This window comes from Dryobates pubescens, chromosome 8 (genome assembly GCF_014839835.1).
Source record: "Dryobates pubescens isolate bDryPub1 chromosome 8, bDryPub1.pri, whole genome shotgun sequence".
NCBI classification, from domain to species: Eukaryota; Metazoa; Chordata; class Aves; order Piciformes; family Picidae; genus Dryobates; species Dryobates pubescens.
The window spans coordinates 16,000,765-16,023,790 of NC_071619.1; the positions used below are offsets into that span (position 1 = coordinate 16,000,765).

The 23,026-nt window shown below is 41.2% G+C and overlaps 1 protein-coding gene across 7 annotated transcripts in view; it reads left to right on the forward strand.

The window, feature by feature from the left end:
• Positions 1-779: 779 nt before the first annotated feature.
• The window catches only part of SLC16A12 (solute carrier family 16 member 12), a 30,619-nt gene continuing 8,372 nt past the window's right edge, over positions 780-23,026 (forward strand). For 2 of the 7 annotated variants that reach the window (XM_054163462.1, XM_054163466.1), the window contains exons 1-3: positions 15,458-15,493; positions 19,000-19,080; positions 21,006-21,217. In XM_054163462.1, coding sequence (XP_054019437.1) covers positions 21,117-21,217 — 101 coding nt within the window. In that variant the 5' untranslated portion in view covers positions 15,458-15,493; positions 19,000-19,080; positions 21,006-21,116. Of the gene's footprint in view, positions 894-914; positions 1,118-15,457; positions 15,494-18,831; positions 19,081-21,005; positions 21,218-23,026 lie in introns of those variants that run through there. The other 5 variants (XM_054163464.1, XM_054163465.1, XM_054163463.1 and 2 more) reach the window with 5 other exon arrangements.

Consider the following 23,026-nt stretch of genomic DNA (forward strand, 5'->3'; position numbering starts at 1 on the left):
GGGGAGTCTTTTACAATTAATAGTCTGCCGCAAAGCCTCCATGTTCTTGCCCAAATCATGTGTCCTTTCCTATGGTGAAGGATTTTGAAATTATCCTGGAAGAGTAGTGTAGCAAATGCTTCCCAGCCACCCTTTCCTCTCACTTTGCTTGCGTGCTCCTGGGAGGTTTGCACTTGCTCTTATAGCAGCACTGAAGACAGCAAAGGCTTGGGTGAAAGACAGGCACCAGGCAGTCCTTGTCTGGTGACTGTTTAGGAAGGGTTAGAAAAGGTCCCGTTTTATCTTTGTTCTCACGGAAGGTATCATGGGATGTTTAATGTCCCTTAAAGACCTGCTGCTTCCCAGATTGTGTCTGAGAACCCATGCAGCATTCAGCAGGCCACTTAGTTTATCTTCCCTGGATAAACACAAGGCTGCTGGAATTTGAAACTCGTTCCAAGAGTCTAGGGTCCAAAGCCTGCTAAAATCTGTGTGTGTCTTTCCCGTGGTCTGGGGTTTTGAATGGAGTTTGGAAATGTAAAGATTAGCAAGCAATGGCAGCACGACTCCTAATGGTGTATAGGGAATGCCGTATGTAGATCTGTGTTATTTCTGCTCTTCAGTGTTGCCTGACTTTGGAACAATTTAAAAATACCTTCTGAAATGCCTGAGCGCACTGATCCTGAAATCCCAGTAAAAGCTTTGGGGAAAAAACAACACCTCTTAATGCGATGAAAACACTTGTGGCACTGTTGAGACGCCCTTTTCATGTTGGTGAAGGTACCACGCTAGGAGAGATTCCCGGTCCCCCTGATGACAGCTCGGCGGGGCCGTAACCACAGTAAGGGGAAGCGCCCCGCCGAGCCCCCTGGGTCCCGCTGCGGGGCAGCGCCGGGCGGCAGCGAGTGAAGGAGGTGGGTGACCAAAGTTGCCGGGAACGCTCCCGCGGTACGTTTAGCTCCTTATGAATCGGAGGCGAAACCGCGCTGCCTCCCCGCCCCAAGCGATGGGGGCTCCGTCCCGCAAAGCTCTGCTCGGGGGGCGGGCACTACCCCCGCCCCGGGCCCGCGGCAGCCACCGCCCCGCGGGGACAGCGCGCACCGGCGGGACCCGCTGCGGGCGGGGCGGCAGCCTGCAGGTAGGGGCTGCGTGGGGCGCCGTGGGGTTCGTCCGGGAGCTGCAGGAGGGGAGGGACGGGGCTGCCCCGCGGAGGGTGCGCACGGTTTGGGGGGCCGGTCCGCCCAGCGCTGGCGGTGTGGGCAAGGCTGAGGGTGTGCGTGGAGCGGGCGCGGAGCGCCGTGCTGCCTGGCGGCGCTTCGCACAGCTCTTGTGGGGCTTCAATTGGGTCGCTTTCATGCCTGCCTGCATCATGGAACCTAGAACTGAAGAAAGGCGGAAAAAAAGTAAGCACCTGTGGAAAGTGCTCCTGACCATGGCAGGGAGGTTACCGCTGAATGGTCTTCCAACCCAGACCATCCTATGACTCTAATTATAAGCCCCACCATTCAAGAAGTGTGTATATGTGCATGAGGATATGTAAGCCGTTGGTAAGGTAACATGTTAGTCAGTTAATGAATATACAGAGTTTCAAGTTCCTGAAAGTTATAAGAAAAACGTGATTCTCTTTTTTCCTGTTGCATAAGGAGAAAAACCAGACCTGTCCAGAGGCAGCTGTAAGAGCAGAGCAGGGCTGTGCTGTGTGCACTGTGGCTGTCTGTGCATGGACCATCTGGGCTGTTACCTTGACTCCCTCCCTTACACAGCCTGTGGACGTGGCTCCCAAAACAGCTCTAAAACCTGAGGCACAGAGTGCTCAGTGGAAGAGCTGTTCTGTGGCCTTCCACAGAAATAGCTGTGAAAGCGGCTAATCCTAGTGATCCCTTTCCTGAGCAGCCTTGACAATTTTCCTGGGATGTTAATACAATTAATTTCCAGGAGACTACATAGTCCGTTTTGAGACTTCAGTAGGTGTGCAATAACATGCCTAGGAGAGGTGGACTTGTCAACATGTGTCTTACAAGAAATTCGTTGTTCATGGACAGAGTAAGTTCAGGAAATGGTTCCAATTAAGAAAAAATAAGCAAAAAGAATCAGTGAGCATTACCTTTATTTTGATCTTTCTAATAATTTGCCACTTGCGTACCGTTTAATATCTCTGGGGGTAAATTATTGACTAGGTATTTGGGATGAATTTGGGGTCGTGTGATAGCCTTTTGACTGAATTGATTTCATGAAGTTAACGAGCGGGTTGGGATAGCTGAGCCTGTTTATTGTTGTAAGTCCTCCCCTGCAGTGGCAATGCGGAAACATTTCCGTCAGCGCTGGGAAATTGGAGGAGAATGTGAAACTTAATGAAGTGAAGCAGGATTGTGTTTTGCTCAGGGTGATTCTATTATGCCTCTGTTATGGACATATTATTACTCACCTTAAATCATTAGCAGCTACTGTCTTTTCATGTGTTCGTTTAAGTTTTTAGCTATGTAGCTCATTATGTGGCTTTTGGGTTATAGTTTTTCACTTGCATTATATTTAACTTTTATGTTCCCATCTTTTGCAACAGTTTGACAGAAGTTGTGTTTTGATAGGACGGCTTCTCAGCGCCTTCCTTAAGGGGTTTCCATACCTTTAAAATGCAATTTTATGCATTTTATGATTGCCTTTAAAATGCAATCACTAACTTTTGCCTTAACTCAAGTTGGAAAATTACAAGGAAAGAGAATATGTACAGTGTTCAACTTGATTTTACAAAGATTTATCAGAATTGATTTAGCTGATATGTAGATGGAGGAAACCTCAGCAAATTCTTTTCCCCCAGCTTTCACATTCACTTCAGCTTCAAGCTGTACTTCACTTACCTAACGAGTGTCTTGCTAGAGTACATCTCCTAAATGATTTGGTTTACTGGGTTGGTTCTCACCCAAGAACTGCAGGGAAGGGGACTAGGAGACCCCCCATGGATCCTTTCTAGATCTGTATTCCCAGACAAGGTTCCTATGGACTGGGCATGGGGGCAGGGTGTGTGTGTGAAGATTTTTCAGATGTTTTGATGAAGACACAATTGCTTCCTCAGGGAGAAATTTGGCATGTGTTTCCTTAGACAACTGCGCTTGCGTAAGCAGCCCCCTGCCACCCTCTGTGCTGTACTAGTACAACCGTTTGTGGGGCTGCTGGTGAACCACACTGGGAAACTGCCACAGGTTCAAAACCATCTTTTTTCTTTGGTTATCAGTTACTTTTAACTCTGATCTTTTTGACTGTGTGGCTGCAGGGTTGAGAAGGTAGCCTGGGAGGAGGGAACATGTCGTGGGGAGTGGGAGGTAAGGGCTGTTTCTGCCAACATTGTGGCTGATGAAAGAAATAATTGCTTCCTAAATTGTGGTCAGTAGTATATGACATGTGGTAGTTGCATGGGAAACATATCTAAATGCTTAGGTATCTTAATACAGTTGTGCTAATGTAGTCAGCTCTATACACAGAGAACTGATCCTGTGTTTCTGTTGTGATTCTGAGTTTTCACTTCATGATTTTACTTTTGTGACGTATAGCTATCTATTTGCATAACTTTGGGATACATTTGCCACACCTCTCTCTTGCACTATGAACATTTCAAAAGGCCAGTTTTCTGGAAAATAGACCTAGGCATTGTGAGTATGTGAGTTTTATTAATCAGATTATATTCAGATGGATAGATGGATGCCTAAAATCCTAAAAGGGAAAATGAAGTTACTCCTAAGAGGGTACCTCTCATCCTAGAGAGCACAATTGTCACCTGCATGCACTTAAACACCTTTACATGTGCATATAATGTGAAATATGCTTTGGAATGTAGTGTAGACCTGCTGTTAAGTTCTGAATGGTAGAAATGATTAAGTGAATAGCACTGTTTTAATTGGTATGGGAAGACTGAAAAATCAGCAGAGTATAAGCCTTCTATAGCCTGCTATAACTTACTTCAGTCTGGAGAGCGTTGATGGTTTTGTGCATTGTTGTAGGACTTGTACTCATTCTTACTTCAGGCATCATTTTTTCTGCTATTATCTTATTTTTATATTGTATGGAGAAATTTGACTTTAGAACCAAAGTCAAAGATGTCCATGCTAATAATTCAGTTTTTCTTCACTGAAAATGAACTGCAAAGACAGTTTAGTTTTCTTCTATTAAAGCTGTCTGTGTTCTGGCAAGTGGGAAGAGCTGTTGTGAATAGGGCTATATACCAATTCAACTGCTCTGGTTGAAGATACCCAGATGGAGGCTCTCTTTATCTGGATTGTCTGTCTCTCTTAGGCTTGTGGAATGCTGGATGTAACTACATGCAGGACAAGCTGTGGTCTTCTGAGTGAAAATCTTCAGAATTAAGGTCCCTCATCCTTCTGCTTTTGAAAGAAGCATTCTCAATTTCTGTGGTACTGTATGCCCAGCTGCTCAGATGACACTTGTCTAGCATGATCACAAGACACCAAGGTAGCACAGGTCTGGATCCTGTAGAATGCAGGTATACCCAGAAGGTCCATACTGTATCTTTCCTTTCACTGTAAAGGCAAAATCCATCACTTTTGTCTCTGCAGCCTTTTAAGTTGAGTGGGCCCCTGGGGCAACAGATCATTGCTTCAGCAGCAAGATAATTTACTCAGTGGTAAGATTAGGCAGCAATTTGTAGCAGACTTCTTCCCCAAAGCCTGCAGCAGCTGGGAACTGTGGAACTGGCTTGAGGGAATGAAGCAATATATTTTATTAGTGAGTTGGGGTGACCTTAGTTTGAAAGCTATTGAATACTTGTTTCTCAGTTGCAGTTCAGTGTTGGAGAACTGCAGATTATCCACAAAGCAGGGCATTCTTCCTGCTTTCCCTTGGGACTTAAAACAAATGAAGCAGCACTTCGTTGTTGTTGTTGTTTATGTGTTTAATTTATTAGTTTCTGTTTGTTCCATTTGATGGGATAATGAAGTGAGAAGGCAGTAAATGAGGTGGTCTTCCATGTTTGCTTTTAGGCAAGGTTATCTGTTTTCACTGAAGGAAAACACTTTTCTGGTTCTTCATTCTGAGATGGTTTTCTGGGCTTTGGTGTGAATGTTGTCTTGGAGTGTAATGTAAATCACAGAGAAGAATGAAGTAACTGTCTTTTTTTGTATACGTTGTATGTCTCATGTGTGTTGTGGATGTACCTCCATGCTTCTGTGCACCAGGAAATGGGTTTTCAAGTTGATGCAAAGTGTATGTTGGGTAATGCTTTTTAACTGAATAGAGTTAAAATTAATATAAACCCATCACTTCAGAGATAAACTGAGCTCCTTTTACTATAAAACATTCTTTTCTTTAACTGTTCTGGTCATCACCTTCCATTTCAGGGGAATGTTATCCTTGAATGATTTTTGAATGATAAGTACATTAGTTGCTGCCAGAGGTTTGTCATAACAGTGTCCAGAAATAATGGTAATGTGCAGCCTTAGGACAGTTGTGGATATTTAGTTAGAATGTACATTATTGTTCTTTTAACTCCCTGATACATTGTTTGTGGAGAACTAATTTATCACCTCTTTCTTTTCAACTCTCCAAGTCTTTTTGTATGATCCGGGAGAGACTGAGAATTTTGAGTTTTCTTTCTGCTAGATGAAAGCTAGCCTGTGCTTATCAAGAGAAATGTCTCTTCTGGTCTTAGCAATTGGTGATGCCATCAAAGCAATATCCATAGCTTGTCAAGAGACATGACCAAACTTGTAGGATTCCTCAACTGGCCTAGTTAGCTGGTGTCCTTGCTGACACACACCATTTATACTCCATTTCTTCTGAGGCAGCAGTGTACCTAATGTTTGGAAGCCACCCTTGAATTCATTTTAAACCTTAGGTAAGAGAGATGATCAATATATAGTAAAAAAACAACAAAAACGTTTCTTTATTGCAAAGCTGGCAGATTAATAGAAGAAGAAAACATTGTCTTTGGATATTTAAAAGTTGAAAGATGTTTCCTAGAGGCAGGTTTTGAGTACAAAACCCAAGAAGATGTTTAGGTAACAACCACTAGACTCTTGCATCCTCTTTTCTGAATAGCACTTGTGAAAGTAGTTTTGAAGTTGGGAATTTAACTCTTCATCCTCAGTCCTCAGCAGGACAGCGCTGGCCTCTTCTCCCCCATTGTTCAAGATGGAAACAGCCTCCTGTTTTTCACTTTATTTTTTCCCTTTCTTTTAAATTCAAAGCTTCTTTCCTTCCTTCCTGCAGTTTTTGGATTTCTCCCAGTGTAAATGTGATGACTCACATTTCCCAGATGTGAAATGCACTTGGAAAAGGAAATTGTCATCAACACACTTCATGAACTTCCTGGATTGCTTGTGCTCTGCTGTGCTGCCTCTCCAACAGATAATGGAGTGGTTGAAGCCCCCCATGCATACCAGGGCATGTGCACATGGGGTTTCACCTACCTGTCTGTAGAGGACCTCATCTTCTTGCTCTTCCATGTCAGGAGGCCTGTAGCAGGCTCCCACTATAACTTCACTTGTTCCTGACCTGCCTTAAATTCTGGCCCACAAGGTCTCGAGCTCCACGGTCTTTAGCTGATCATTGACATAGAAGGCAATACCCCCTCTCCTCCATCTATCCTTCCTATAGAGCTTGTAAAATATAATCTAACAAACCAACACCATGTGTTTTGGCTAGGCATTTAGGAACCCTCCTCATAAACTGCCCTCTGTCTATTGACTTCCCTTTTCTCTCTTTCCCAAACTTCTGTAATTGTATTTCTTTATTTAATTAGTCTGAGTGGTCCTTGGGGCAGCTATAGTGTGATGCCAGCAGTATCAAGCACAAAGTCCTTTTTTTGAAGGGAATGAAAAAAGTCCTTTGTGGGCAGAGAATAATCAGCTGAGCAAGAAGAGCCAGCTGAGGAGAGCAGCACCTTCCCCTATTGAAGGGTCTGAGTCAATGCAAGGGCTAAGTAGGTTCTTCAATTGAGCAATATTAGTGCTGTGCTCCAGCAGCATCTGAAGCATTTTCTATAGAAGTTGTTTTCATTATTAAGTGTAGAATTAGTATTTTCTATTTCCTCATCTACACCAGTTCAGACTGTTTCTCAATGCTTCTGATATTTTGTATTGAAAGTGGCACAGATGTTTAATTTGGGAAATGCAGTCGCTGTAAAATGCAACTTGATGACAGCTGAGAAACTGGCATTGGATGAAGGTGCTGAATGTGCCATCACTAATGATCACAAAGGGTCTTCAAGCTCTCAGCAAAAATATGCAATTGAGGTAATTTTGTGTTGAAGGACCTGGCTTCCATCCTAAATATGTGAACATCTCAGCAGTTAAACCAGGATGTAATTGGTGAACAATTAAATGGGTCAGGTTTAATTTTCATTTTCACAAATTGACATGTGGCTGAGATGAGAATTGGCAGGGAAAAAGACATCCCTGTGCATCCCAGCCAGAGCTGGCTTCCTGTATAGACAAACACTGATATTTCTATACCCCATTCTTTAGCTCAGTGGTGCACAGCACACATTCCAACCTTTGAGCAGTTCCCATTTTAGTTTCCCTAGGGATCCAGATGCAGAGGATGTAGAGCAGTAGAACAAGGCAATGCAGAGAAGAATAGGAAATTTGGGATGAGCTGTGACTCATTCCCTGCCTGATCCACCATCCTCTGCTCTTCATGAAGCTCGTTTTTAATCTCTTTCTTGTTTGTGGTCAGAGTTCATTCTGCCAGTGTCCATTTAATTTACCCCGATGGCTGAAAGTTGGAAAGAATAAAGTAGAGTTAACCCACACAGCTAGTTTATTTGTAATGAAGTTAATGGAGGGGAGAGTAATCTCTGGGAGTTGCAGCCCACATGATGTAATTCTGCTGTTGCTTATGGTGTGTGCTACACAGAAACAGCCCCCAAGTGACTGATGGTAAAATGATGCTTACCAAAGTTTCTAAGTTCTCCTAGTTTGTAATAAAAGATGGGATAACAAGAATGCATTAAATAAGACCTCTTGCATAGACATCTCAGGCATATCTAGCAGAGATTTTTTCCAGAGAACTCCTTTAGTAGGCATCTTTACTGTTTTATCTAAATTAGGGAGTAAATCTTGGGACAATTGTGAAAAGCTGGTACATTACGCTACACCTTGGACAAACTCCATAAAAATGAAAAAGTTTCTTTTATTGCTCCTAGAGAATACAGCAAACATGTAAATGATGTCAATGCCTCAGTATCAGATGTATCCGTGCCTCCTGACAGAGAAGGACTATGCAATCAGTGCTGAAGCATGAAATAAAAACTAGATGGGGAAACAATGCGGGTAAACCCCCTGAGGATGTAAAGGTGGTGACAGGCAGGATGCCATGTGAAACAGGTGGACTGTGCTCTAGGGTGGCTGTGAAGGATGAAAAGGAAATCAGTTGGCACTTGAGGACTGATTATAAATTGGTTGGGATTTTTAATGTTTGTTGGGGTTTTTTTGTTTGTTTTGTTTTGTTTTGTTTTGTTTTTAATTCTGCTGTATTTGGAAGTTTGTAGCAATCTAACAGTTATCATATGCAACCTGCCCTAACATGAAATGCCTGCTCAAGAAGAAAAATGACCGAATGATGTAGGATTTAGAGCATGCAACAGAGCTTTGTTCAGCCAAATTCATAGGAAGGCACTGATAGCATTATCTTTCAGGTTTTTTTCAGACTACCAACATACACAGACATTACTTAACTGGAAATGGACACTTAGCTCAGTGAGAGATTTCTTAGCTGAGAAATAAATGTTAATTTAATTTGACTTTAGATTTTATTTACCAGTTTTAACATGAGATCAAGATTATCCTTTACCTATTACGGTGTCGATGTACTTACGGATGAACCAAAAGTTTTCTGTCTCAAATGTTCTTTGGGATACTCCAAGTTACTCTTTCTATTCAGAAGATGAAATTTAAATAATGCTACCATGATACATATAGTTTTTTCAATAGATAATGCCAATTTCTGTTGTAAATAGAAGATGTTCTAGAGGAGAACAAACACTAGGACCTGTTGTCGTTCACAAAAGAAACTTAATTTTACCTAGAGAAGATTTTAAGGAATATCATTCTCTGATCTTCAAGATATAAACATTGATTTTAGGCATAATTTTTGTTGCCTGATAATTCTCAAGTTATTTTCAGTTCTTTTGTCATCCATGTGGTAAGTTATTTGTAGTGAAACTGATCTTACTAAAAGGATCAATGAAAATGGGATCTAGTTGATGGACAATTACAAGGCTGGCTAGAATAACAGGGTAAGAGGATAACTATTGAGTCCTCCTTGTAAGTTTCTTGGGTTTTGGTTCCCAAGTTGATACGTGGTGAGACTTTGACCAAACAATGCTTGTATAACTGTCCAATATGAACAGCTAGCAACTGCATTTCTTTGTGAGGGCTCCTTGGCCAGTAATGTTAATAGAAAGCTGAGATAGAGGAGGCAGGACTACTTTTTTTTTTTTTTTAAACTTATTCATAACTCCTATTGGAACATGGTACCAGGTTGAAAGCCTATTCTTATTTCTCCAATCTTTTCCTGAATTTTTTAGCCAAGCATTTGGCATTCGTTTTCATAAACTTTCTAAAACTGTGGTTCAAGATGCTGTGATAAATGGCCTGCAGTTGGTCTGGAGGATGACATGAAACAGCAGAGCCTGCATAGTTTGCTTTGGAAGTGTTTTCATTTGAGAGGTTGCTGGTAGGAGTTTTCTATGGGAGATTTGAAAGACTGGGCTGGTTCTGTGGCTGTAAATGTTGTGCTGCTTTCAGCTGCTCTAATTAGGACAGGGTTTGATAGGAAGAAGAGATGGAGCATTTACATCAGTTCTTTTATTGCCAGTTCTTAGATAAATTTCTAGAGGACTTTCTTAGATAGCATCAGTCTCTTCCTGTCTTTCTTTATTTCCCCCTTTTTCAAGTCCTTTAACTTCACCTTTTATGGGTTTTTGTATCATTGCTGTCTAACATTTAACAAGGTGACTCCCTGACATCTTGTCTTGCTGCTCCAGATGGGCTTTTTTTCTCTTTGTTTTATAGCTATCTGCCTTTTCAGTGCAGTTGTTGAAAAGACAAATATGATACAATCTGGGGAAAGTGGTTTCCTGTTTTTCTACATACTAACTCATTAGTCCTCATGTAGCTCAGAGTTCTCTTCTGTAAAATTTCTGCCCTCCCAACTTACAAGTTAGGTTGTTATTTTTCCTGCAAGAAGCACCCATGGGTCCTCTGCTGCAGTGTTCTTGGTCTCCTGCTTTTTATGAGTTACAATAATTCCATTCTTCTTGTGGTCAGCCAATTTTTCAAGCATTCTCTCCAATTATATTTCCATTCCATAAATATGAACATAGGCATGTTTGAACACTTACTGTAGTATTCTTCTTGCTGAGAGTCCCATGGAGCTTGTACAGAAACACCAGAGAAAGCCTTTTAAAAAGTTAAAATAGCCAGAAATCTGGAAAGCAAACCATACTTAATAGGACAGGTAGCCTTTTTTTTTTGCATGTGTGTGTTTCACAGAACAAAAGAAAAACATTCTCTGTGGAGAGAAATGCTCTTTAATTTAAAATTAAGAAACTGTATTGCTGGGCTGCAATAGTAATTAGCAGAAGCACACCCTTAAGTAGCATGGAAAGTTCCTGCTGGTCGTTTCTGTAAATGATGTAATCAAAGCAGCTGCACCAGTATTGGCTCGGCAGAGGGAACTGAGGCACTTTTCTTCAAGTTTATTTTAGCTTTTAGGGAATCTTTAAAACTGTTAAGCAAGGGTTTAGTTGAATTATGGATGACTTTGTGAGGCAAATGGAAGACTGAGAATGAAGAATGTGATGATCTGCCACAGACACATCAGTCATTTGTTCACTTTCAGTGTGTGATTTCACTAAGACAAACTGTTACTCGTGAGTAGGTGCATGTTTTCACAATGTGCATGCTGTCAAATATGCTGTTCCTGGTCAGAGATGGTTTTTTTAATGGCATTCTAAAAGTTTTTCCTCTTGACCTCCTTCTGTTTCCTTGTCTTTCATTTTAGTAGCTCCCAGTTTAGTAGCTCCCCTGCTGTCATGAGGTTCTGAAGTTTTGTGTGCAGTGACACACATACAAACCTTCTTGTAGAGACGTGTCCATTGGCATGTACCTGTGGCTATAATATCTACTACATCTCTTTGTAATATATTATAAATTCAATATAGCAATTGTATCTTATACATTATGTCTTATGTAATATTTTATGCTTTTATTTATTTATGTATTTATTTATAATAGAGTAAGTATAATCTGTGCTGTGACTTCTCAGAAATACCTAACCCTGTAAAGCAACATTCATCAGTATTTGGTATTGGAAGCCTGTTTTGGTAACCAGTAGACATCCAGGTTTTAATCTTTCTATTTTCTTTTCAGTGTTTAGACTTATTCATCCAATCCTTTTGGATTTATATTATATTATATTATATTATATATTATAATTGTTAAAGGGGAAATTAATAGGGGCTTTGAAATGATAGCAAGGCTATCTTAATTTTACAGAGTTGCTGAAAACCTCCCAAGAAAAACAGTGGTCACAGTGACAGTCTGCTATCATGTGATGTGTGTTTCCATTAGTAGAGCACATATGGTATCAAGTATCCTAATAGGTGTGTTTCAGAACATAAGCTTGTGTGAACAAAAGGAAATAACCTGCCTTGCCTTTTCACACCTGAGTTCAAACAAATCTTGCACATAGAAGAGGATGACGAAATGACACTAACAGCAGCCCTAGAATGTCAGATTAATAGAGGTAATCTTCTGGATAACTTGTTCTGTAGGTATAGAATTTGGTTTTTAAAACAGTTCTCTTCTTTCCCTTTAGAAGCAGTTGTGTGCAATTCACATCTTGCAAATTAACAGTGAAATGTATTTTTCTGTGTGAATTGTTAAAAACCTGGCAGTGCTGCTCAGACTCTGACATTGAGAACAGGGGGAAAAGATATCTTTAAGTGCAGTTCCTAGTTTTACTAACATCCACTCAGGAACCTCACAGACAATATAAATCAAATTAGTTTGCATAACTTGCATAAGGCTTTTCCATAAACAGAAGGGCTGAAAAGATGACAACTGCAGAAAGCTCGGCGTACAAGCATGCGCTCTCTAAGAACAGCACTGAAATTTCTAGGTGAGGACATACAGATTTCCCAGAGTCCTGCCTCCTTTTTGGCTTCCCCTCTGCTGAGGAGCATCTGAGTGTGATGTCACAGCCCTCCCAGGACACTGCAGAATGGTTGCCAGCTCTTCCCCAGGTTGTGACCCCCCAACTAGGGATGTATGTTGGAAATGGTGTGCATCTGTACTGTTTCTTATCAGAGACAAGACATAAAAGCTGTCAGCAGCCACAGCTTTTGGATGGCCTTTGTCACTTCTACGTGTGTACGTGATGAGTCTCCATAATTTGGAGCCTCTCAGTTTTACACAGGCACAGCTGTACTGTTGGCGCCTGAGCACTCCTGAAGTGCCTGATAACATCCTCATTTTCTCTGGAGAGGGCAAATAGCATTTGCTTGGTATCTCCTTTGCCAGGTCATCTCCAGCTGACCTAAGAGAATCCTTATCACCAAAGTCAAATCTGGGATGTGGAACCAGTGAAAGAATGGAGAGTAGTGGTTTCCACAGACTGACTATGTAATGGTCTGAGAAAGAGTGTTCTGTTCTCACATGTTCCATGGAACTTTTGCAGTGATATTCTTTCTCCAGGCAAGATTTTCCTGAGTATGGAAAAAATAACATAACAGATGTGGGGAAAGTGTCAGCTGAAGACAACTTTTAATAAAAAGCTTTTTCAGAATTTCCAAACAATTAGGGTCATATATTAACATTTCTTTAAGAATTCAATGGAAACTAATATGTGCCTGATCCAGAGAAGTACACAGATCCTCACACAGATAGGGATGACTTAGAAAATGATTGGACTATCATACTTAAATTTAATAGTCAACAAGTAGTGCTTGACAATGTTTAGTTATCATTAATAGTATGTTATAAAGCTCAAAAAGTAAGTAATAGATAAATGTAATGTTGTTAGAAATCATTAGAAACATACAGGTAACTGTAAATAAACCTTCCACAACCACTGCCTGCCTACCATGTGTTTACAGTAATACAGTTACACATGCTAGGTAGGCTCTGGTGAGACCCCACCTGGAGTACTGCTTCCAGTTCTGGAGCCCCTTTTACAGGAAGGATCTGGACATGCTAGAGCATGTCCAGAGAAGGGTCATGAGGATGATTGAGGGTTAGAGCACTTCTCCTATGAAAACAGACTGAGATAGTTGGGGCTATTCAGTCTAGAGAAGAGAAGCCTCTGAGGAGACCTTACTGTGGCCTTCCAGTATCTGAAAGATACTCTGCCCCTCTGGCACCCCTGCTCTCTACTACCTGTTTAACATTCCTTTGGTTTCTATGTTACTTCTCCTGTTCCCACACCCATGCTCTGTTCAGTCTGTCCTCTTTAATAGCCATCCCCCTCCCTCATATGCACAAACTGAAGCAAATGAAGAATGTTTGCTGCTCAGCATAGCAATGGAAGCTGGGCCGTCATACAGTTTATCTTCTCTATCTTGATATATTTTGGGAGGCAGGCAATTGTATGATGCCTAGAACTGTGACATCCACTCTGATTAGAAGTCCTGAAGTGCTACTAGAATACAAAGAGGTTGTTAATGTTGCTCTTATTTTGTATCATGGGGAAGCCCCTCCTTAAAAGTGTAAAAGAAGTTAAAGATTTGCAGAGTAAACCATCCAGATTTATTCAGGTAAATTATAGATAAAAACCTGGAATTATTATTACAATTTGGTTTAGTATTCTTTTTGTGCTAGCCCTGTGACTAACAATTAGAAGTCAGGTTGGGTTGGTTGGTTGGTTGGTTGGTTTATTTTTGACTGTGGTTCTGGTACAATCCCCTTAATGAACTTCCAGGTAAATGGTTCTTGTTAACCATTTTTAACAGTACTGGAGAGGTGCTGAATTTATGGAGACTTGAGAAGCTGAATGTGCTACTTATATAGATACATGTAATCTTCAGGCTTACTGACGTGGACAAGAAATATTTCAGTGGACCAGCCTGCCAATCTTCTCAGAAGAGCATAAACATCATTTTTTTCTAGAGACAGAAACATCTTTAAGTAGAGAAGAAAGCTGAGGATACACAGCAGTAGCCTTACAATGCTCAAAGTTATTGCTATTTAGGAACATAGGGTTGGAAAGGACCTCTTGGATTGTTGTTAAACAAGGCAAAGTTGTAATCATACAGCTCTTGATAAATAGCCTCTGTGAAATCAAAACAAGCTGTACTTTTCCAGTTAAATAGCTAACCCAAGGTGCAGAATGGGACGTCTCTTTCTTGGAGAAAACAAATCAGATTAGAAATAGCCTTTGAATCCAAAGAGCCGTGTATATAGGAACAACTCGGATTTTATCTGCCTTCCAGACTGCTAAATGTAGTGCCTACAATGGTATGCAGTTGCTGGAGGGGTGAAGCAAAAGGAGGCTGAAAAAGTTCCATTTCTTGGCAATTCTGTTGATAGAAGCTTCTGCAGTTATTGGCATCTTCTGTGCTCATATCAAATATTGCATCTCACTAACGTGCTCTGTTGTATTTGGTGAGATGGGGCTGGGAAGCCTCTGGAGGGGGCACTGGTCAGTGGAGAAGGGAGATCACTGACACCATAGTATTAAGAGAAACGTGTGACATGAAGGTAATAGGCTATTAAATGGTAATCAGTATTATGCCAACTTTATGTCTTCCCTTTAACCTGCTGCTTGGTTGAAGCTCATTTCTCTACTGTAGGTTGTTTCAGATAAGGTCATCACCGACCCTTCAGGATCTAAAAAATGAGCTCTTTCAAAACATGTTCAATATTTAATCTCACACATTTCTTACAATCTACAGTCACATAGCACATTCTTTGTTATCTGACAATTTTCTCTCCCCTTCTTCTATCCTTTGCTACTCAATCTATGCCTTTTAATTATTTTTTAGTCTTTTTTTTTTTTGAATGAATGAATGTAGCAAATGACTACAAATAATGCTTGACACAATCTTAACGTCAAGAAAAATAAGACAGATAGTAGAACTGTCATAGAGCTACATGAATAGAGTATATCTAGGAAAATATTAACAATGTCCTAGAGCTAGGTGCAGAGTGGTAAATGCAGTAAATATATGCAATTCCATTACCTTTCACTCTAAGCATTAATTAATTTTCTCCAGCTATGCTTAAGCTGCTTTAGACTTGTTCTTCATAAAATTCATGCACATGAATGTTCTCAAAGTGACTTTGAAAGCTGTGTACATTGTTAAAAAAATAAAAGCTGGGGGTGGGGGTAGGGTTTAAATTCATTGGGACTCTGTTCTGGGACTCTGTCTTGGTGTGCTGGACACAGAGACTATCACAAGTTTCTCAGGCCTCACCAAAGCCACCATCACTGTGAAAGCAGCAAATGGCATGTACAGCCTATATGTATGTATGTGTCTTACACTGATCCAGAAAGAAAATTCTGGGTAAGTCTCTTCTCTTACATACATCTCTGTATGATCAAACAGGTGAAAGTAGGTGTTGTATTCTGTGCTTATTTATGCTGGTATATCTATTTGGGCCGGTTACTTTGGGTAAACTGCACAAAATCCTTCCACACAGTTCTAAAGAAATTGCAAAGATATTTTAATACACAGCTGTTTTATTTTGTGTAGCCAGGATAGTGTGAAGAAATGGAAAGTGGTAGGTTGAGAACACCCAGTATGGTCTGGGGGCTGTGTGCTCCTGCTGTGGGGCTGTTATACAAACCTGACCTTGTGCCCATTCCTCTTGCTGTCCCCATATTCTTCTACAAATGATGTGTCTTCAAAAAACATACAAACTGTTTGGAAGATGAGGTGGCATTTCTTGAGTTGATGGAGCTGGCCAGACACATCAACACTGTAAACAGAGCAGCAGAATGAGGCAGGAAAAAAGCAACCCTTTGGTCCCTGGCCAGGCCACTGTGACCTTACCTGCTATTCCTCTATCCTATGTCATGAAACTGCTACACATCTTCACTTCACAGTGTTGTGATATAATTATTGAATCAATTAGTTTAAAGAAGAAAATCTTTAAGGGGGAAAGAGGGGCAGGCACAGTGGGCAGCGAGTGCTTTGCTGGCTGTGTGCCACGTTTTAGAAGGTCAGTGGCTCCCGTCACTGTGCTGGCCAGTTGCTAGGCTGCCGTGGATTTTTGTGCTCTTTTCCTCAGCGAAAGGGACCTCGTGATGAGGTGTGAGGTTATAACAGTGCCTTTTTAGTAACCTCACCCGCTCCTTTCTGCTGGCTGAGCATACTGAGCAAGGGAGATGCTCTCAGGAACATTGTTTTCTTTTCAGGGCTCTCAAAAACAGCTGCTGAAGTAACTGATAAATTACTTATATTGCCAAATGAAACCAAACACATTAATTTGAGGAACAGAGTCATTGTTTAGTGACCTGTCAGGGCATGCTCTGTAACTAAGGTTTTCCTGTGCATCAGCAGAATTTGTTGTCACCTTCACCCCACATATCTTCTTTGAACTCACAGCAAAGCACATTTGCTTAATGCTTGAGTGAAAATGATCTGTCAAAGGTTTCGAAGTGTAGAGGTCTTTCATGAGCTTTTCTTTTAACTCTGCTTTCCTTTAGCCATCACAAGCAGTTGGAATTTTTATGCACAGCTGAGATGTGTTGTAATAGCAATCAGCACTGCCAGTGGGGATCAGACCTTACATTGCTAAAGGTGAAGCAAATAGGCCACAGGAGTCTTACCCTGCACTAGAAAGGTTAAAAAAAGATGCAACATGAGAGCAAGCCAGGGTAGGGTTGGGAAGGGGAGGACATGGTTGTCCAAAATATGCACTTTCTGCCTGTTCAGCTTCATTTGCAGACTCCACAATCTGTACTGTCCATGATATGGATAATTAGAAAACAGTACCGGAATGTAAGCAAATTGAGTTTTCTAAACTTAGAAGGAAATTGCCAGGTTGACAGAAGTGTTTATTAGACATGCAGCAACAAGAAAGGTAATTATTTAACTTGCCTATTAGTTCAGAAGCTACAAAAGGCACAGTACTCCTTGAAGCATGCGTGAAGTCAAGTAGATGAGATTTGCACTGATCCTCCTACAGGGAGGTTGGCCTATTTCTTTGTTGGCCAGGCATTTCTTATAATACGATTGTTTTCTGTTGCTTGTAACCTCAATAAATGTTTGCTGTTAGTGTGTAAGTTGGCAGGCAGGGTTCTGTGAAAATAACAGCAAGTGATCATGCAACCGAATACCTAATCTATGTTTGCTTAATCTGATATGTCATCAAATCCTCAGGTATGTTGGCATAAGGCTAAAATGCGAACTAGGGTCTCAAACACGATCTGAAGCTTGCCTGGAAAGTTGGGCCAGAAGTCTTGGCACCTGGCTATTGCTATTTGTTCATTGAAATTAGTTAGGATTCTGCATGTGGAGACTGTTGACTCCTCTGGAAAAAAAAAAAGGGATGTATATTTCTGCTTATTGAAGGGTTGCTATTATCTCTTCTGGCATTTCTGGAATTTCCTTCTCCAGCTTTAAGAATCAAAACATAAAATGACATCTTCATTCCTCCAGAACAGGCAGTGAAAGATACTGCTCAGATTCAAAATAAGAAGCCCTGCCTTGCAAATGTGCTGCAGAGGTGTGTCTGAAGTGCTCAGGAGCCTTCTGTGATGTATCATCTGCTTATATAAACTTCACCTAACTGCATTACTTGCGATTGCCAAAAAACGCGCGGGCAAAATAATTTGAACTTTGTCAGTGCTTTGTTAGTTCAGGTGGTTGTCCTCTATTATTAGGGGTATATACAATCACCCATCTTAAACTTGAAGTAACTCAGTAAATCCACTTTTGAGGCCTGCAGATGAAAAATGTAGTGGCTACATGATGGTAAGCACTGGTACTTGCTTTATTCAGCTGAATTTGACAGGATAAGGTTCTGGAAGACTTTATTGCCAGCTAGGGTATAATCTATTTGTGACACTCTGGCTTCACTGGAATGGATATCAGCGTTTTGTGGCTAGGTTAGACAAAGACCCCCACAAAAGATTTGGATTTTATTTTCCACCTAAGTAGGCAGGAACATGATGATGATGATCTGCTTGATGATCTGTTCATTCACTGATCTGGCATGAATTATCATGTAATCACTGCCTTAGACATCAGATAAGTTGTTGACCCAATAACTGCACATATTTAATTAGTCACTTTTTTGCTTGGAACTATATAGAAAGGGATGTATAATTGACCCTACTAGTTAAAAATAATCTGTCATTAATTCACAGCAGCTTACTCAAAATGTAACATAAACCTTGCAAAACTTGTTGTTGGATGTTGGATGGTTTACTCACAAACTAGCAGTGCATGCTGGAAGGCAAATACAGAATGTATGTGTCAGGTTACAAGTCCATGGATGTGTCTTCTGTATCATGTGCCTGGTATCCTCTCACTTTTGACTGCATGCATTTTCATGTTCCCTAATAGCTTTATGTGAATAATACTACAATTGCCTACACATGCTTTCTTAATTTACTTCATTAGCCAATTTGTTTTCCATTTTTTCCTTCAATTTGTCTGTGTTTGTGCTGGAGAGTTTGTTTCAGAACATAATGTGGAGAGAGGGAGGGTGTGGGTACACACTGGTACTGCTGTGTGTTTGTCCTGAAGAGAACAAGTAAGGTCAAAAAATGAAATGTACCCTTTAAGCAAAACGTTGCAAAGCTTGTGAAGAGGACAGTGACGTCATTAGGGTCATATGGGCTCCCACAGAGGCTTCTCAGATAGCTTTGTCAGCTGCATTGACATTTTTTTCTCTGTATTAGGAAGCTGTCTCAGAAAAGGCAAACTGCCCTGGTCTCCATTTCATAGCTTTCATTGATCTTTTCTGTACATAAGTGCCAGCAATTGAATACCTTGGAGATGAAGTTTGAAATTGTAAACTCATTTGGATCTCATTTGCTTTGTATGTTTTTTCTAATCAGCTGTAGGAATGAACTTGTAGAGACTGCCTCCATCTGGGACCCTTTAAAGTCACTTAGGAGCCTCTACCCATGAGATAACAGGTTTGGTGGCTTACAAAAGTTCTTATTATCCCAGTTGTGAATTCATACTCAGTCTTTGTGAGCTGCTATGTGTGTTGCCATATAATACAAACTGCAGCTATGTCACATGTCTCATTTGAGATGTAGACTATTCTTTATGCGGTGTGAAGCATTTATGTAATCAGGCAGAGTGGAGCAATGTCTATCTTTCCAAAGAGCCATGGATGTGCTGAGCAAAACAGGCCATTAGAGATTCTTCTTTTGTCATATTTGAACTCTCTTCCAAGTCATTAGTGAATGCTATATTGTAATAGTACCTCATGTAGCAGTGACTTCATTATACTAGACTCCATATAAACACAGAGGTTAACAAAGACCTTGCAAAGCCTTTATGATAGAATTCAATTTACAATGAAGCAGATGTTTGTGACAATGGAGGAAAAGAGAATAACACAGGCTGCATTAGTACATGTTTTAAGACTTAGAATGGGCATTGCTTTTGGTTCTGAATCATTGGAAAGATTTGTACAAATATTTACACATAAATAAATATTAGCAAAGCCTTCTATGCAAAGAGAGAAAATAGGACAATAATTTTCTTTCCTAAATATTTTTGGCCTCGAGTAAAATGAGTGGTAGCTAGCAGGCTGACTAGCACACAGGCACAAATAAATGGTACTTGAGGAACAGGCAAAGACCTGGAACAGATATTTCATGGTAACTTTTTTAGCTTCTGTAGCTAGATAGCTGCATAATATAGTTTTTGGCATCTTTTGTGGATGTATTTATTCATGGATCTTTCTCGAGGATTCTGCCTCAACCATGGTTACCTTAAATCACTGCTCTAAAGCATTGACAAACACACATTTTGTGCTGAGATTAGAACCAGTTCTTTTCGCTGTTCACTTCGTATGGCCTTTCAGGTGCCTCATATGACATCACAGCTACTGGAGTTTGGACCTGACTTCTTTCTGAAAATTGCACTTGTTTTTTTCTGGTTTTAACTCTTACACACTGAGTTATGCTAGCATATAGGGCTTGATTGTGTCTTGAATGATCATCTGCAAAGCCAAGCAAGTAGATGAGAATTACTTCTCTTATACAGTGTCATTACAGAGAACTACTTACAGCCTAGTAAAAATTCAGCTAAGCTTTCAATGTCTTGTGGGTTTTGTTTGTTTTGTCATTCCTGTTTTATCCTACTTAGTTCACTTTAAAATTTGGCATGTGTTTATATTTCCTTGAAATAATTTTGTAGTGGTTTTGCAATGCACCTTCTGGTATCTCTGGAAAGGCAGCTGATGAATAATGTCTCAAAGGTTTACATGCAGTGATATTTAGGGTTGGCTCTGGGATGCCTTGCTGTTCTGGGTTAGGGAGCCCTTGGTCTTGCACACCCAAGCTTTGAACATTGCCTGGCTGAGAACAGAAAAGGCACATTATTAACCATGTAGCTGCTTTCTTGAGTTGCACTTTGGAGTACCTCGGCGTCCATATTATGTGCTGTAACAGGTAGCATTTCCTGGGAAGCCTGTGGTTCTTGTGAGTGGAAATGTTGCATATTCAGCATCTGTCAAGGAACTATAGCTACTCTGTGGAGGCTGCAACTGAAAATACAATTCAGGCCAGGAACTGGTGTGAGTCAAGGGAGCCCCACTGAAGGTAAATGAGCTGCAGCAACTGGCACCAGTAAAGAGTGTGAATTACATGTATGTGTTACAACATTTGTGGGGAAAAAGGTTACATTGTTCTAGGACATAACCACTGGGCAAATTACCCTGAAATAAATGATGCCAGACAGAGGGCCAAATTCTGATGGCACTTTTGCTTCTTCCAGCAAATTTTCATAAATGATGTTTGAAAGACACCCCCATGTCTGTGGCATAAGCATGTGTGATGTACCTCGATCCCCTCTCTGCCTGGTTTTTCTCTCTCTTTCTCTTCAGATGACCAGTAACCCATGTGCCAGGCAGCCCCAGCCCACTCTGGGCAAGCCAGCTGGCGTCGGCCCCTACCACTGAGGCAGGGAGCAGGGAGGAGTCGCCCCAGCCTGCGCCATGGCCTCGCCCCGGCATGTCGGGCCTCCTGATGGAGGCTGGGGGTGGATGATCGTTGCCGGCTGCTTCCTTGTCACTATCTGTACCAGGGCCGTGACGAGGTAAAGGGGCTGCATCTTGTCTTTTTGACCTGTTTGTGGCATTACCCCCCTTTTGTTATTTTCTCTCCCCTTAGGAAGAGGGTTTGGGTTATTCTGCTAAGCACAAACCTCTCTCTTGCTACATTTTAAAAGGCTTCCAGAAATTCCTAAGGCCGTGGGGATGGCTGAGGGATTATGAGCCCTCTAGTTTCAGTCTCAGATTCTCTGACAACTATTCTATCTCTCAACACCCTCTCCTTGATTTCTTATGGAAGCAAAGCTTGGGGCAGGCAGCTTTATTTCAGGCTGTGGTCGTTGAGAGAGGGAGAAATCATGCAGAGTCTCTTTGGGTCCGCTGTGTCCCTCCGACCCCACAACCGTTCTCATTTTTGGTAGTCCCAGTGGATTTTCTTGGCTCCCGAATCTGAAAAGCCTGTAAATACCCCCTTTTCCTATTGCAGGCATTTCACATACCATCCTGACTGAGAAGGTCTGTGGCCTAGAGAGGAGGCCTCTCTCTATACCCTTCTGGTATCCAAAACATGCAGAACATATTTTTCTCAAATATAGAAAGAACAGGAATAGACTACTGCCTTGCACAAACATAATATAGACATCTGGGGTGAGATAGGTTCCACAGCTGCTGTTGGGTGACTTTCATGTCAAGTGGAGACAGAGAAGCCTGGTGTGTGTGAACACAGACATTTAAGCTATGTTAAGCAGCAAGATAGACATCTTGGTAAGTGAGCAACACTCAGAATGCTGACAGGAGCACAGTGTTGTGTTAGACAGTCAGTATAACATAAATATGGTGGTTTGCAGCTAAATTTTGTGCTTCTTTAAAAAATAAATCTGTCAAGTTTAGGGATCTGAAGCCTAGGGTCTTGAGTCAACATCATAAAGGGGTATGGAAATGCTGACAAAGTGTTAGTTTATGTACACAAAGTTACCAATTCTGTAATAGCAGTAGAGGTTTCCTTGTGTATTTAATGCCTGTTCACATGTGAAATGTGTTATAGCCAAGAAATCACCTAATGGCTGGCAGACATTTAGAGTATCTACGAGAATGACGTATATGCAACAACAAAAAAACCCCAAAGAAAGTGATTGTTTGTTGATTTGCAGGAGGGAAAAGGGATCTCCTGCTGATCCAGAAGCCAGAATGAAATTATGCAGCCTTTTAATCCCTTCCTCTGCAGAGAGAGTAACACTTGTTAAGCAGAGAAAAGTAACCTCTCCTGGAAGCATTTTAATAAACTATTGTAAGGTCCATGGGCTCCTGCTGTGTTTTGTTTCTCTGTTCATGAGAAGTTACTTTTCACTTGCTTTGCACTTGTACATCCATGAACGCATAGCTGTAGGTACGTTGCTGGCTCTATAGGTACGTTGCTGGCCCTATCCTGCCAGTTTGTGCAGATGTGAATGTTACCATTAATGAGCAACCAGGTCAGTGAAGAACTCAGGAGATGAGGCTTTCTGTACCAGTGAAGAAACATCACAATGTGGTGATAATTAGAGCTTCCACAGCTAGTGGATGAGGGAAAGGCTGTGGACCTTGACTATCTGGATTTTAGTAAAGATTTTGACAATGTCTCCCACAGCATTCTCTCAAGAAACTTGCAGCCTGTGGTATAGACAGATGTACTCTTTGGTGGGTTTAAAACTGGCTGGTTGGGCAGGCCCAAAGAGCTGTGATAAATGGAGTTAAATCCAGCTGGCAGCTGGTCATGAGCAGTGTGCCCCAGGGATCAGTATGGGGGCCAGTTCTGTTTAGTATTAATGATTTGGATGCGGGGATTGAGGACACCCTCAGCAAGTTTGCAGACAACA